At 41.0% G+C, this 16508-nt stretch overlaps 1 protein-coding gene across 1 annotated transcript in view; it reads right to left on the minus strand.

Annotated features, from left to right (window-relative positions):
- LOC125768983 (Down syndrome cell adhesion molecule-like protein Dscam2) overlaps nucleotides 1-16508 on the minus strand; it is a 106132-nt gene that overhangs the window by 30294 nt on the left and 59330 nt on the right. The window contains exon 7 of the mRNA XM_049437339.1: nucleotides 5695-5771. Within this exon, the coding sequence (XP_049293296.1) occupies nucleotides 5695-5771 (77 nt within the window). The remainder of the gene's footprint in view (nucleotides 1-5694; nucleotides 5772-16508) is intronic.

The raw sequence follows: 16508 nt of genomic DNA on the forward strand, positions 1-16508 counted from the left end.
GAGAAACCAAGTTCCTTACCCTGTTTGAGAAAATGTAAAATTTCCCTCATTTTCGCACCAAATTTTGCCTATAACTCGGTCGGTATCTAACGGATCTCCAATCTTTGCCTGTGGTCGATAAATGGCATCAATGGCTACATTTTCTTCGTGGACGGCCATGCCCTCAGATGTCTGTGCCAGAAGTTATTCGAGGAACCAAGTTCCTTACCCTGTTTGAGAAAATGTAACATTTTCCTCATTTTCGCACCAAATTTTGCATATAACTCGGCCGGTATCTAACGGATCTCCAATCTTTGCCTGTGGTCGATAGATGGCATCAATGGCTACATTTTCTTCTTGGACGGCCATGCCCTCAGATGTCTGTGCCAGAAGTTATTCGAGAAACCAAGTTCCTTACCCTGTTTGAGAAAATGTAAAATGTTCCTCATTTTTCTGCAATTCAGCAAAATTTTTAAATGTGATATATTTTATTGCGAATTTGTTGCAATAACTTTGTTTTCACTCAAATATTGCTTTAAATTAAAAAAAGAATAAAAAATCAGAAAAAAATTTCAAAAAAATTTTTCACTCAAAATTTTCATAAGGGGTACCCCTTGCCATTTTTTTGAGAAATTTAGCAAAATTTAAAAATTTGTTTTATTTTAATGCGAAATTATTGCAATTAGTTCCTTTTCACTCAAACAATGCTTTAAATTAAAAAAAGGTAAAAAATAATGAAAAAAATTGAAAAAATCTATAAATTTGTCAATCCACTAAGGCTCATTTTCGCACCAAGTTTTGCCTATAACTCGGTCGGTATCCAACGGATCGCCAATCTTTAACCTGTGGTCGATAGATGGCACCAATGGCTACATTTTCTTCGTGGACGGCCATGCCCTCAGATGTCTGTGCCAGAAGTTATTCGAGAAACCAAGTTCCTTACCCTGTTTGAGAAAATGTAAAATGTTCCTCATTTTTCTGCAATTCAGCAAAATTTTTAAATGTGATATATTTTATTGCGAATTTGTTGCAATAAGTTTGTTTTCACTCAATTAATGCTTTAAAAGAAGAAAAGAATAAGAAATATAAAAAAAAAAAATTTCTTTCGAAAATTTCATAAGGCTTACCCCTTGCCATTTTTTTGAGAAATTTAGCAAAATTTATAAATTGATGTAATTTAATGGGAATTTTATTTGAAATAAGTTTCTTTTTACTGAATTAATGCTTTAAATAAAAGAAGTTTTAAAAGTTATAAAAAAAAGAAAAAAACTTCTAAGGCTATAGCCTTAGCTTTTTTTTGGGAAACATAGCAAAATTTATAAATCGATGTTTTTTAATGCTAATTTGTTTAAATAAGTTTCTTTTCTCTCAAATAATACTTTAAATAATACAAATTCTATGTATAAATTTGAACATTTCCTAAGGCTATACGGTGTTCGATCTATTTTGGAAAAAGTGTCGGAATCGTGGTTATGATTACCCGAGGATTGATGGTACGGTGACGGTCATGAAATGAGAAAACAGCCGGACAAGTTCGATTACCCGTATACAAAGGTTTTTACCTTTATGCTACTCGAAGCTTTTGCCGGGTGTATGACGCGGTGGGCAAAACATCTTCGTTCACCAATCCAAATCTGCGGTACTGTTAGCAGCATCCTTTATTTGTATCACAGGAGTCAGCATCATCCGGCGACGAGCTTTCTTGATGGTCCGTTGCTTTGAAACATCGTCACTGGGCTTAAAAAACTTGCCTTTCTCAAAGACTTCATCAAAACAATAAATTTATTACTTACTATAATTTTCTATGTTTCAATGAATTTAATCTAATTCAAGATTATTTTCACGCTACCGGATCGATTAATTCGATTCGATTAAACATAAACAAACCTTGCATGAAAAAAGTTAAACAACCTTGAAGTCGCGCCAGAGCTGCAATTTTTTTTTGGAAAATTGAAATACTTTTTTCGCGTTGGCAAACGCGACAATTGCTAAGCATGTAGCGACGGGATAACATATTTCTTCAGGCAATACGAGGACTTTAGTTTTTGTTATTCTCCTTTTTTGCCCGCAATGGAATCAACCAATAACTAGAAACCACACGTACTTTGGAGCTCCTATCAGCAACAGCATCCGACAAGCGTTTTGAGTGTGTGACCGTCTGTTTTTTCCCTCGATCACCATCGGCACCATGAGTGGTGAAAAACAGTTTTAATTGTACTAATTGTGTTTCGCGAGTGAGACTGGGAAAAGGCTTTGGGGGTGTGGCTGATGGCTGGTGGTGGGGGGAAGCAGAAATGGTGAGTAGTTTCCTGCCATCTTGATGGGTTGTTGCGGTCATCTTGAAAATGCTTCCGGCCACCAGGCGTATGTGTAACGATCGATAGGGAATCGAACGCATTCCAGTGAAACCCTTCTGCGTGTGCAAGTGTCGTTAAATGCTCTAATGCATGTTGTTCGCTCATGGGTTTGTAACGTGCGGAATTTTCTCCACCATTTTCGTGACCAGCGCATGGTGGGCAGCCATGGTGGAAATTTAATTATGAAGCAATTTTGCGGTTAACACGCCACTTCCTGCTGCTAATGGGGATGTCGCTATGAGTGGTGATAAAAATGGACAGCGTAACATCGGGTTTGAAAACTAGTTCCCGCATTAAATCGATCGAAGAGAATATTTCTACAAGGGCAAAAACAACATATTTCGCTAAACCGCGCTTGTTCGACGATCGATAATTGAGTTTAAATTCTAAACTACCGAAAATACCTTCCCCCATGCAATTGTTTACCGTCGGTATAATACAACAGTTCAACAAATACAACACCAAGTAAACGGTCTGGAAGCCGTAATTCATTGCAATCATCAGTGGCATTCCACCATCAATCTCATCCCCTAATGGCCATTATCGTTTTCCAATGGTTTCTCACCCGAAATCGATCGGTTGGGTTCGGAGTAAAGTTCCGCTCGCGATTGTACTGTAAGTGATGTTTTACGCAAAATTTAATATTCAATCGAGTTGCCGTTAGCAGCGCTTATCAAAAACACGAGAGGTGAGTGTAATTTTACAGAATTTATGAATCGGTACGTGGGTATGCTGATTCGTGATAGAAATTATAATTAGAACTAAATGGGTTTAGGAACTAAATGGCTCACAGCCTAAAGGAAGTTAATGCTTCTTTAGGTCGAGCGTGGGCTCAAGGACAGAAGAGAGGAATAGTAATTAATTAATTTCAATGGTTTATTTTTAAGATTATTGTTACAACAGTAATTATTGGGTGGATTTTTTCTTTCACAATATGTGTGCAAAAATATGTAGCACCATTAATTGTATGTTCTGGTGCACTTAAATAAATAAATACGAATACATTTTTAAATATCATCTCCCACCACTCCACTGGTCAGTTCTTGAAAACGTCTTGCATTGCCCCAAATTTTTCACTAACTAAAAATTACTTCTTCTACCCATTTGTTGTTAAAAATTAATTAATTTGCCTTTTACCTCAATCATAATACCGTACCGTTTATGCTTTGAATTGCCACCTTTTTTTTTGAATGAATCAAAATGGGCCTCATCAAGCTTGGTTTCAGCTTTCCTAAGAAATTGAGAATTGAACGAAATGAGCAGACGTCAAACGATGCTTAACTTCCGGGACGCGTGCTGCTTTATTCGCAACTCACTCGAGGGAACCGTAACGGGACGGTTCACGACCAGAACCTTGACAGGTTTGTGATGAAATTTATATTACCTATCCTTGAGACGTGATGAAATTATGTAAATTACAGCATTATGAAACGTGACATCCGTGCCCGTGTACCGACCGAGACGGACGAACGTGCGAACCGGTAGAAAGGAATGTTATCTGCCGTGTGAATGGTACGTCCGTCCGTGAACGCTTCCAAAAAAGTTAGTGTATCCGGGCGTCCGGGCGGGTGGGTTTGGCAAGAAGCAGGACAAAGAAACAGTTTTCCAAAATGTCACTCATAAATTTCGTTGTCGTATTTCGGCACTCCGTTTTTTTGGTTTTTGTTTTTTGGGGGATATCAGCCGCTTACCACTCAGCTGCAGCTGCCACACAAAGCTGGTGACAAACTGAAGTTCATGCAGATGAAGTTTGCTGCAACGAAAACGCAACTTCGGTGACTATCGTGATGTTTCGGTCTGTCATAACAAATGTCAACCGACACCGGTCAAATGTCGAATGGCAACAAAACCGAGTAGCTTGACCCCGAGTGGCAAGAAGGACCCCGTATGTGTGTGTTGTCCTCTGGTGGAAAACCGGGAAAGCTGCAACACTACCAAAGATAGCAGGACTGGTTGGCCAGCCTGACGCAGTATGGATGGCCAACGACGGCTTGTGATGAATATTTATTTCCCCAAGACATACCAACCGGCCCCTAAAGCGAAATGGGATGGTAAATGCGTACCAGGAGTTAGGGACGGCAACATCATAAATCATCAGACACTTCGTAAGCTGTCGCACTGTCCATCTCCGACCAAGTGCCACTGTGGATCGTCCACCTCGGTGGAGGTGGCCATTTCTAGCCAATCCAGTCAACGCCTAAATGGCCTCGACATGGTGAAAATGATGAATGGTTCTCAGTTTTCATTCAATTTCCTCACATTTGGCATAAGCGGCCTGTGTGTGCGTGCCTGGGCTCGGTGTCGTCAAGGTGAGGAGCACTTTAACACGAACGCCGGGTAGGCTTTTTGGGGACAAAGATGAACCCAGTTACGCTAGAAAGTGGCTACTTTTGCTTCCACACTGTTGTCCCTCTGGTTTTTGTACGAAAACTGTACCCAACACTACCCAAGATCTTGATATTGGGAGAAATATTGGGAGTTGTCACAGGATAAAGAATAAATTAAAACCACTTGGATGATGAAAAATATGCTTCCTGCGGGGTTATTTGTTGGACGTATCGTAAAGCGTCTTTAAAGCCCCCGAAACTCCCAAGGAGATCGGAGATCGTATCCGGTTGATAGTGAACGGGGTGTGATTAATACGTAAGGCTCAGCTTTATCGGTTACCGACACCAAATTGCCTGACGAGATACTTTGCTGTTTTTTATTTATAAGTGGTGATGAATATTGTATCATAAATAAGAAGCCTTACCTTAATCGGGGGAAAAAAGGTTTAAAGGTTTTAAAAAAAAGAACAATTTAATACCGTGATCAATAAAAACGGTGTAAATGTTGAAATGGTTTGCAATTCTGGGAAGTTATTTTTGCTCGTCTCCTTTCAGTGGTCTCATGATCGTTATAATTGGAACATCATTTCCTGTAAATATTAACTCAATAATTCATCAAAAGAACAGTGAAAACCACCAACGCGCAACCCCACAAAAACACGACAGACAAGCTGTTAACTCAGGTTCAATCTGAAAAGCTTTAACAGCAACACGATTTAATCGAACCTTCCGCGAAGCTATCAATGATTGGAAAGCAGAAATAAAACAATTCCTTTTTGGGCGATGGCCCCCTTCCGGGAAAAAATGTAAATGTAATTTTTTCCATCACTTTTGAAAACGGAAAATTTACTTCACGAGAATCTTTCATTTCCGCCATTAATTCCTTTTATTTTTAGACTTATTTTTAAACCCCCACCTGCACCCCAAATGAACGGCCACACTGCAAGAATAAAACTTAATTTACGGTACAGATTAAATGGCGCCCTTTTACAGCGCGATAAAATGATACGATCCAATATTAGCACACTCACCTGACACTTCAAAACGGCCGTATTCCCCGACATCACATACTCATCGTGCACCTGAATGTTGTATTTTTGGTTCACAACTGCAGTGAAGAAAGAGAGAGTAGAGAGAAAAAAGATGCAATTATTAAAACTATATAGAGCAAATAGTCGGCTAGAGCTATTGGTACCATTGCTGTACAGAATTGGTACATTAAAGTAAAGCGTTTAAAATAAAATGTAGGCGTGTGTGATCCATCGAATAGACAGTATAAAATGAAGCATTAAACTTCAGAACGGTGGTGCAACAATTAACTGTGGAAGTATATTTGCTGAAAGGACAAGGACGAAACGTACAATGCTTACTGGCAATTCGAAATGGGGGAAACAACATAACAACTAGAAGCACTGTTACTGCTGGGGAGATGGAGTAGAGGTTTTCTGTTGTTTTTTTCCAACTCCATTCGTAGCTTCTGCCGCTTGACGCGTCCGATGCTTTGCTTTTTTTGTCGAAGCAAAAAGTTCGTAATCGTAATTTTATTTCGAAACACAAATCACACCATTAACCTACTCAAATCGAGTGTGAAATTAAATTTTCCCTTCCGAGTAGCTAGCTGCTTCGGTGCTACGGACGATACACAGTAATGGCGCAACAGAATAGCACTTCTATGCTGTTTAGTGTACGCTTGCTAGCTGCGGTCTTTTGCAAGCGTCGGTAAAAGATGGTTGAATAGTTACTGGAAGCTCAATGGGTTTGTATTTAGTTGAAAGTAAAATGTAAAACTATTAGAACTTTTCGAAATTAATTAGTGACTGCTTTTCTACACTAATTTGTAACAGCTAGCGCCATCTAGGAGGAAACGAAAGAAACATGTGGATCTCAAAGATATCCTTTATGTTCAACGCATAATGGTGAATCATTTCAATTAAGTGTATGCATCAAAAGCACTCACTTGTAACTTCACAGAGCATAAGCCCTTTCACTGATTTACTCATCGTTTCCGATCATTAATCTCACCTGCCAACAGTTTTGAAATTGTTCCTCTCGAACGGAATGAACCTGTGCTTCCGTAAAATAAAAACGGAATCTTCCCATACCAGCCTCAATCGTTTCCGCTGCATCCAAATGCACCATTCTGCACCAGACTTAATCGCAAACTTCGAAAGTAACTTTCCACGTGCATGTCTAACCCTCGGGCGGGATGAGATCTTCTCGTACTGGATGCATGATTCCTTCCCACTGGACCGGGTAAGCCGCAATCAACTGATTGCTGCAATCGGGTCCATCGCTTTAGTTGGGTCCAGCGACTGGTTGGAAAAGTTTAAATGAGTCTGAAACAAGGTCTCACCGGTAGGGGAGTCCATCGTTTCATCGTGTGCAGTAGCGTGAGATAGATGTAATCGGGCAAGACTTATGACAGTGGTGAAAGTTTCGGGATGTAGAACCGTCCTCCTGCTCAAATGGTACATAATCAAGAGGTCTTTTCAAGTGGAGTGAATGGGTACCAGCTTAAGGATAAAGTTTTTGCATCTGATCAGCTCATAAATGTGTTCATGTGTGGTGCATATGCATTCTGTAAAATTCATTACGGTGTCGTACTTTTAGAACAAAAAACAATATTGTATAATCGTTCTTTGGCTTAAGGCAGCACTAGCTTAATCTTAATAACAGATTGAGTATATTTAATTTTCACTGAAACTCGGACAATATGTACCCATTGCCGGACACACATTTCTTTTTGCCACTCTCGATTAAACAAGCGGCAATGCAATCAGTAGGAAAAACAAACAAGTACCGCGTGCTTCCGGTGTTTTTCCGAGCGCCAGGTAAACAACGAACGAACGTTATCCGGAACGGAAAAGAAGGCTTGTTTTTCTTCGAACCATGCTCACCAAAAACAGCCCCCAAAAAGATGATCTACCAATTATAGCACAAGCACAAGCACAAGCAGGAAGAAAGACTATTTTGGCGTAGCAAAGTTTTCGTTTCGTTTTTCTTGTACCGTGGCGTGCCCCGAACCGGAAAAACGGAGATCTTAAATGAATTAGTTTATCGCTTAATCAGAGATCCCATCAATAAAAACGGTTAATGCTTATCCGATTAGTGTGTGGGGGAGCAAAAAAAAACGGAAAAAAAAACTTTTTGCCTGTTATGGAAGTGGTTTGCAGTAAGGTTGGTCTGGGAACTAAGAGTGAAACTTCCACGCATGTCTCGCTTTGTGTTTGTAGGAGCATGTGTGTGTGCGTTTGATTGTGGACGTGATATGGCTAACCAAAAGTTTCTTGAAAAAGGAAAAAAAAACCGACGGGAGACGAGATACAGTCAGCTCACTAGATCATCATCATCACTATTGGAATTGGATGAGCTATTGGTGAACTAGATGAATGGATGGTTGGGTTAAAGGATCAAACACATGGTGTGCTTTTGCTTTATCCGGACGTCCGTGCACGACCTTTGTGGAAAGACCGTTTACATCCCGCTTCTTTCGTTCGTAAGTACGAAATCATGGAACCTTGTGGTGTGGGATTGTGTATGTTTTTCTACATCAAACACTTTGTCAACAAAACCTTAATCTGATAAGCGAAACTTGGAAATCAACTTGGTGCGTAGCGAACTTCAACTCTGAACCTAAGGGTAGGCTACCTTACGGCTAGGCCGAGTACATAGAAAGTTTGTCTTTTTTTTTTATTCTCTTTAATTTTCTTTCGCAAACTGCACCAAAACGAACACAAATGCTCGATAGAATCATTCTCGCCCCTTTGCCCGGCCATCTTGTGAGATGTACAAACATTACGGCTGTCTGAGAAGTAGCTGGAACTGTATGCGTTCGTCCAAAAGGGTTTTTGTCAGGCTAATGATACGATCGGTACGATGTTAAGTACCGGGGCCGATGGTTTGTACCATCCGGGTTACAGAAATGGCAGAGTGGCCACACTGTTTATTTGTCACCCAGCGTTGACGCATTGAGCAAACACGTTCTAAGCCTTTTTGGTACTGCTTGCATCGAATGTCCCATCCCGAGCATCCAGTAGTGCTCTTAGTGCTGTTAGGTGGGTGGTCTGTTTGTGCTCGAGAATTTGTACTTCCGGATTAAAATTTAATTATTCAACTCATGTAAAACGCAAAGCGACAGCAGCTGAAGAAAACTTTCATCCATACTACCCATATCCCATCCCAAAACGGTGTACACTGCAAGATGAAAGTGAACTATCGGCAGGCTGCTGTACTGTTGCTTTGCGCCAGCCGGAGATAATTTCTTGTCCTGTCATCCGGCTGCTCCAAAACCGGCATAAGTTTGCGATAAGACAGAGATGAAAGAATGTGTGAGCAAAACGGAACATAAATACAGAAAAAAAACATCAAAACCTCCAAAGCCTCGGTCTCGGAACCGGTGACGCTCCATGGTAAAGACTCACTTCACTTTGTTTATTCAGTTTTACAGAGCAAATTTATGGTCTCGTAACATTCACATCGTCAGGCACCAGGCAGCGCCTGTGCAGATCTGTCCAAGCGGAGTGACTACCGTTGGATAAACTTTCCCAAGCGATGCAAGCAGGAGCTGAAGGAGAAAGTCCTAAGGAAGGGCAAGGAAGAGTGGTACAAACTTTCACCATCACCATGCCTCAAACCGGCAGCTGTGTGGTGTAGGGGTAAAGGGAAACAGTCTGCAGAAAAATATGTCTCTGCTTTCGTGTAAAAGTATCCGTTGCGGTGGAACCTTACAACAGTTTTGAAGTTAAACCTTATGAGTAGCTTCACCACTAAGCTATTCGTTTGCTTTGATGGGGATGAAAGAAGTCTCGTTGGTGTGCCTGTGACGTACGGTAGTGAGAGTAAGAGAAGCAAGAATATAAACCAGACGCAAAGAAATGGATAAGGCAAGCATCGCCAGGGAATAAAGCTTACTCGGTAAGCTTAGAGGCGAAGCAAGTGGTAACTTTGAGTAAATATCTTCAACACCATCATCTTCAGGTTTTGCCGGTGTGTTTTCATCACCGTCCGCCCATGTACGGGAAACGATGGGGAGCAACTACGGAACTACTATGACAAACTTTATCCATTTTGACTATCTCGCCGGGGTTGGATCGTCGACGTAATCACGACGTGCAGAACGTGGTGGCGTAACTACGACTAGCACGGCGATCGTCGAAAACTGACGATAAGATGAGTGGTGCTGATGCCATGCCACTGACAATGCAGCTTGTCGATGTCAACACGGTCTGAACGGGGGCCGCTGTTACCGCCATCACTCACACAACTCTTTGATTACGGTAGACGATTATAGGAGCCTAGGCTTAATGCTGCCATTTGACAAAACTGGCTTGTAGTGAAAATTTTCACAACTTCATCAAACGCGCACAAACTTGCAAAACCCCCCGTACGTACGTTGCGAAGCTCGTGAATTCTGAGCTTTGAGGATTATCAACCGGTACCGGTACTGGGGTAGGAAGATAGTAAAGCATCTTCCTTCCCATCCCAACGGAACGGAGGAACGGAGCTAATGTTTCGATGTTTCTCGGAGAGTTTTTTTTGTACCAAAAAAATCCATCATTTCATCAGAGTTTGTCACAGGCACAGTCTCGGAAGACATTTCACTAACTCCACTTCACTTGGGAGAAACGTGTGGCAGGCATTTCCGAGTGTGAAAGATGCTGACAAACTTTGACGTCGTCAACGGAGCGCTTAATCCGGAACATTTCCGTATACATCGACACACACACACACTCCAAGGTGCACGGTTTTTGCTCTGAGCAGATCGGGAAAATGCGGACTGTACGTGCTACTGTCCACGTTTGGCACACCGAGTTTTTAACTTATTGCAAATGCTAATGAATGGAAAATCCGTGTACGGAACTTCGTTCCCTTCCTTCCAACCTTCCATTCTAATGCCACACTACGATGCTCTGGGGAAATTCAATTCTAAAAGCACCAACTCTAAACTCCTGTATGCTTGCCACCGGAAACATTGCTTACGGGGCTAGCACGGAGCTAGTATATATATGAACCAACAAAAAAAAAACGAGTATCAAAACGACTCGGTCATGAGTCTTCTTCCTTTTTGATTTGGGTTGGTGTACCGATGAAAAGTAAAATTTCAACATGTTCCTCTTATTCCGTCCTCAAAACTGCACTTGTTTGCTCCACCAGCGCAAACCATCCTCCTCACCCAGCATCATCCAACCGGAATGAAACCAAACAATCAACTTCAAACAACCTTCCTGTTTGAAAATGAACCAAAAACCAAAAAAAAAGGTTCCCTCATCCCGATGGTGAACGAAAAGAACGCTCGGGAAAGCCTTTGTCTCCCGAGACGTTACGGTACGTCCGGCGGTACGGAGCATTGTCGCAGACCGCTGATATCCGTAACTAACTGAATGAATGGAATACAAGTAAATGTTCTGCTCTCTTTCTCCTTACCCCAGCCGAAAAACTTTATCAAACTGAATGTTTCCTCCCGACCTCCTCCCCGGTCCCGAACTCCACCCAACCACCCGAAAGCTTGGTTGACTGTGCAAAATTTATATGTAAATTGTTTATAATGTATTCATGAAGCAAATTGCGTTACTTTTCCCAAACCATCTGGACAGTGTGCAGGATTCAGGCAGCTTACAGTTCGCGGATTGGCACCACAAAAAAAAAAATAATACCCCACCGTGGCCGTTATCCACGATTGGTTTTTAGCACCCTAATGGTAGAACTTATTTTTCCATCCTTCCGAATTTACTGTCCCCGAGGTGGTTTTGCGTACTTTTGGTTCGGATTCGCGTTACAGATTGCCCCATCGAGTGTGGTGTGGTGGAGGGGTTGGGAAAGTAAACATTTAAATTGGACAAATCATTCAGACACGAATTGTTAAGGTACGATGAGAGCAAATCTATTCTGACTTTGAAGCATTTCACAGTCAATGTGCTACGAATATGATTGTGTTAATGCTAGCGAGTGGCGATCATGAGGGTTGAAAGGAGATTTATGAACAGTGCGAGAGTATGAAGTCATTTTTTTTCTTTGGTTTCTTTCCATATTCGATATTTGATAGTTGGCTTTAGCAATTAATTTTTAAAAAGTACGCTTGAAGAAACTTGTGCAGCATAAAGAGCTAGTGCTCACTCGTATCCCCTATCTGTATCTGTGTTCCTTGTGAAAATTATGCAAAAGGAAAGGAAGAAGCTGCTTCATTTTTCACAAATTTCTGCGAATGGAACAGGCGTCACATACACCATCAGGCCTCATCCATCGTCTAAATACTTATAATTTAAAGATGTCTAACAGCTCGATAAGAACCTTACAAATGTTTCATGAAGACATGTGATAAAGTGTAAAAAATGCCTTTATTTAAGCATTTTTATAAAGTGTACATTAATTGTAGGAGATCTTGCATATTTATGTAAGGCAGAAATTAGATAACAAACTTTTTAAGGTAAAAATTTTAAAGATTAAAATTATAGATCTATAAATGATTTACGACACATTATAGCGCCATCTGCTGGGAAACTCGTAAAAAGATAAATTTCCAGCCGTTCATTAGGAAAACGTATTGCAATGAACGTTTCAAATCAGCATGAAAACACCATCGTACAAATAATTCTAAAGAACATGACTCGAACATAATTAATAAGGACAAAATGCAAGGAAAAATAATTTCCTAGTAATTGAAATACCACACACACCATAGAGCATCAACGCCCACCAGTTCCAAGAACTCTGACTACAAACATTTGCTTTCAAAGCATAGCACATTCTAATTGAATTATCATGAATTAACATCAGTTCAGCGTACAACATGCATTCCGAGAGCTGCTTTTAAAAGCATAATCAGATGATGGTAGTACTTAGTATACGATATGAAATCTTGGCTTGCGTACGAAACGAATCGAAAAAGCAAACAGTAGTAATGTTTGAATTAAGACAAAATTGTTCTTTTATTGTCGCTGTGTTATGCGTCGGAATCGGAGCACAAGTTTCTTCTAGCCATCTCTCTCTCTTCCCTCCCCCAGGGGACACATTATGCGTCAATTATGGTTCCGGTAAAGGGATGCAGAATGGGTGGGGGGACATAAACGGCACTTCAGAACTAACGACAGACGCTAAAGAAGAGATTTACCGCTGGGCCTGCGGTGTACCTGGTAGTGCGAACCATTAATCATCTGTTTTTATCCTTTTCCTTTGTATGCTACCGGCTATTTCTTGCCTTTTTTCGTTTCGTTCACGCATGGACGCTTCCAGTAGGTGGTATTAAACATTGACCCGATCCACCCGGTGACACTTTGTTCTTCGTTCACTAACCGGGTTTCGTTGGTGTCCGCTGGTATCAACTTCCGCTGGAGGCTTTATTAACCTACCGAAACCGTCACCAAAAAACGAGGTACGATTTGTTGGAGGATTTTTTTGTTTTTTTTTTGGTATTTACCAAAGCTGATGCCCATTTTCATTTTGCATTGTCACGAGCAATTTTTTCTCTTTCGTCGTCCCCACCCCACCATCACAGGTTGACCTAAACCTTTCTCAAAATACTTTATCATCCTTTCGTGCTTACGGCAAACGCACCTGTATCCGGTCTATTTACTGCGATGATGGAGGAAGCTGTTTGTTTTCGGTTTTGCTGAGTGATCTTCCGATTACGATCGCTTTTCCGGGAGCATCAGCAGAGCGGTTTGTCATCTCTTTTTTAAGGATTTCTGGGGGCGTATTTATTTTTTTGGAAGATTGTTGCTATCTGTTGTGCACCGGAAGGTCCGGAAGGCAAATAATGAAACAATGAAACTCATTTCAATGTTTGTCGCGTCCGGATTTTCCATTATATTTTTCATATCCTTAACTGTGCTTCCTGCTTTTTTCCGCCCCCTGCGGGGGGATGTGTTTGTTAGCAAAGGATTTGCAGTTGGGCTGAAATTACATAGAACTAGAACCGCTTAAGTTGCTTTTTTTCTTCGCTGGCAAAGCGCCTCACCATATCACCATGGTACAAAAGGAAAGTGTGTTTGTTGTCCTCTCCTGTCGCCGAATAGTACAAACGTGCGGAAGAAACGTGGAACTCATTTGGTGTATCCTGGCACACTCTTATCTTGCCAATGGAATCTTTTTGCCTTTTAGTGGAGCTTTCAAGCTGTCTTGCTTTTGTGTCATCACCAACACTAGTCCCAAGCGAACCAGATAATCAGCCAAAAAAGCCAGCCCTCGGGGGGAGGAAAATCTGTTGTCGAATCTTGTTTATCAAATTGTTCCGAGCGAATCGATTTTTACTGTCACCTTGTACCGGGGATCGGACGAGAACGAGTAAACGTTTTATGCAGGCAAAAGTGTAACTGAATTTAAAGTACAGTGACTCACGTTTACTTAGCGCACGGGTTCAATGCTTTCACAATCTAATTGACGTTCGCATTAGGGGCGCACGTAGGAAAGCAAAAAAAAACATAAAGATGTTGTTGGTAGTCGAACGCCAGTTGACCATCGGTGTGCTCTTTTCACGATGGAAATGACTCTCACGACGGCTGTTTAACTTTAAATGTTCATCAAACAAACCAACAAACGACACTTTTGAAAGTTCAGTTGCCTTTGCAATTGGTGTGGTATGTGCAGGATAAAAACGTTCACTTTGTAGGCGTCTGTATCTGTAAGGTTTCTTTAAGATTGTTTGTTCGTTTTTATGTTTTTGTGTAGGTTGTGAGAAGTTTTAAATTATGTTGTCGTGACGGCGAAATCTGATGCCTGGTGTATGTTTAAAACAAAGGGACAACAAAGATACAAAATTATGGTAAAGTTATAATCTCGCGAAAAATATGAAAAAATTCTTGTGTTTTATAAGTGAAACTGGTGAAAGAATGCTTTAAGATTGGCGTTGTTAGAGAAGCCAATTAATGCAAGGTTGTTGCATTGAATACTTTAGTCTAATTTGTTCGCTGAGCAAACGAATACACATAACGCCTAAAGTTATGCAAATCTTTAAACAAAACATTCCGTTTACATTCTGAATCAGGTTCCTTTTCATTCATTTATGTTAAGGAGAGTAGCCTTAGAATACAAAATATTGAAAGAAGCCTGTAAGAACAACGCTATTTAAATTCACAGTTCCATCAACTGTTAAATTACTAAACACCTTCGCATTGTTTCATGCTGAAAGAAGCATGTAAGCAACGAATCAACTTGTTGATTTATAAATATTTTATAACAAGCGAATGAATGGCTTCATAGCATTCGCGCCACACGCGACATGGAAACTACCAAAAACCCGCCAAGAAAGGTTAAATTAATCGACGAAAGCACGCAACTAAAGTTCAAGAATATGTGCACGTGATTTATTTCTTTGCTGCATTGAATGTTTCTGGCTCGTGTTTTTTCCCCCTTTTCATCCCCCTATGTTAGTCTGGTAGTGATTGTGAACGCTTTATTTCTGTTCACCATTCCCTGTTCGAGGCATGTTAATCGCTGGCTTTGAAGAATCCCTTTGTGGCTCCTGCACTGGAGGTCATCGAATGAAGCACAACAAGAAAAACTGTGCGAAATGTTTCGGGTTTTGTTCTATTCTGCAGACAAAAATGTTCACACCAGAGATAGACTTGGTTTTTTCGACCTTTTGGATAATTGTGATCTGCTTTTTTTCTTTCGTTCTCGCTCTGCAATCGTTTTTCAGCACAGCTCGCCAAAAACCTCCTTAATCCTGAACGATCAAACATCTAAACCCGGCGAACGAAAGAGAGCCAAAGAGAAGAGAACAATTCGTCTGTGCTGATCTGCACCAGGAGGGACCAGGCGCTTTATTTTTTGGTGGCAAAAAAACAATACCCACCATACATCCGAGTGGTATTTTTCTGTCGTGAAAATTCTCCTCTTAACAAACTCAAGGGAGCCCGGCATAGCAACAACAACGACGGCAACAGCAAAAAAAAATGGTGCCAAAAAACGAAACTAAATGTCTACGGCGCTTTCGCGCAAACCAAAAGGCACAAGAATAAAACGGAGATGACAGCAACATTTCTCAAATGATCCGTTAGAATGTTGCTGTCACTGTGTCCCTCAACTGGTCTCTTGGGAGTAAAACCGACGCCGGCTGAAAGTGGATGGTAAAGCAAATGAATGTGGACAGTGAGCGACTGGGTGTGACCGGGTCCAACAAGAAAAAAATACACACCACACACACACCGAAAGTTGCTTGTATTTTTGGGACATCTTTTCTTGCTTTTTTTTTGTTTCTACGGTACATGTGGCTCCCGCTTTGGATGATACAAAGCGAAACCGAAACAGTTCGTTAGGTAATTCGGGCGAAATTACTTAGGCGTAATCACAAAGCGGCTTAATTAATCATCCGGCAGTGAGCCGCGTAACGCGCCTCACCCGATGAGCCAGGGCCTATGGGTGGGAAAGTGGGAATTAAAATATATAGAGTCACATGCTCCTCGAATGGGACCGACGGCGAACAGTTCCAAGAAATGCGTTCCACTCACGCAAGCGGAAAGGACGAGAGACCAGGACCAGGACGACAGAATGGCGATGAATTGGCAGATTCGACAGCTTTGAATGGTGTCACACGGAAGGATACAAATGATTTGCGATTTTTCACTCAATGATGCCGGGCACACAAGTGTCCGGGAGTGTTGGTAGGTTGCTCTGCGCGATTAATGAACTAACCAAGCCGTGGGCTTTTCGTGGTGTAATTGAAAGAAGACAATAATAAATTTATAACCATTTTTATGACCTGTCTTATCTTGTAAAATTGATTAAACAGCACCCTGGTAGGTGATTGATATGTTGAGTATTTCATTCTAATTTGACTGTTAATCTCGTTATGAAAACAAAATGGACCAATTTGTGGAAAGCGGATAACATTTTAATGGTGCAAGAAGAA

This window comes from Anopheles funestus, chromosome 3RL (genome assembly GCF_943734845.2).
Source record: "Anopheles funestus chromosome 3RL, idAnoFuneDA-416_04, whole genome shotgun sequence".
Classification (NCBI taxonomy): domain Eukaryota; kingdom Metazoa; phylum Arthropoda; class Insecta; order Diptera; family Culicidae; genus Anopheles; species Anopheles funestus.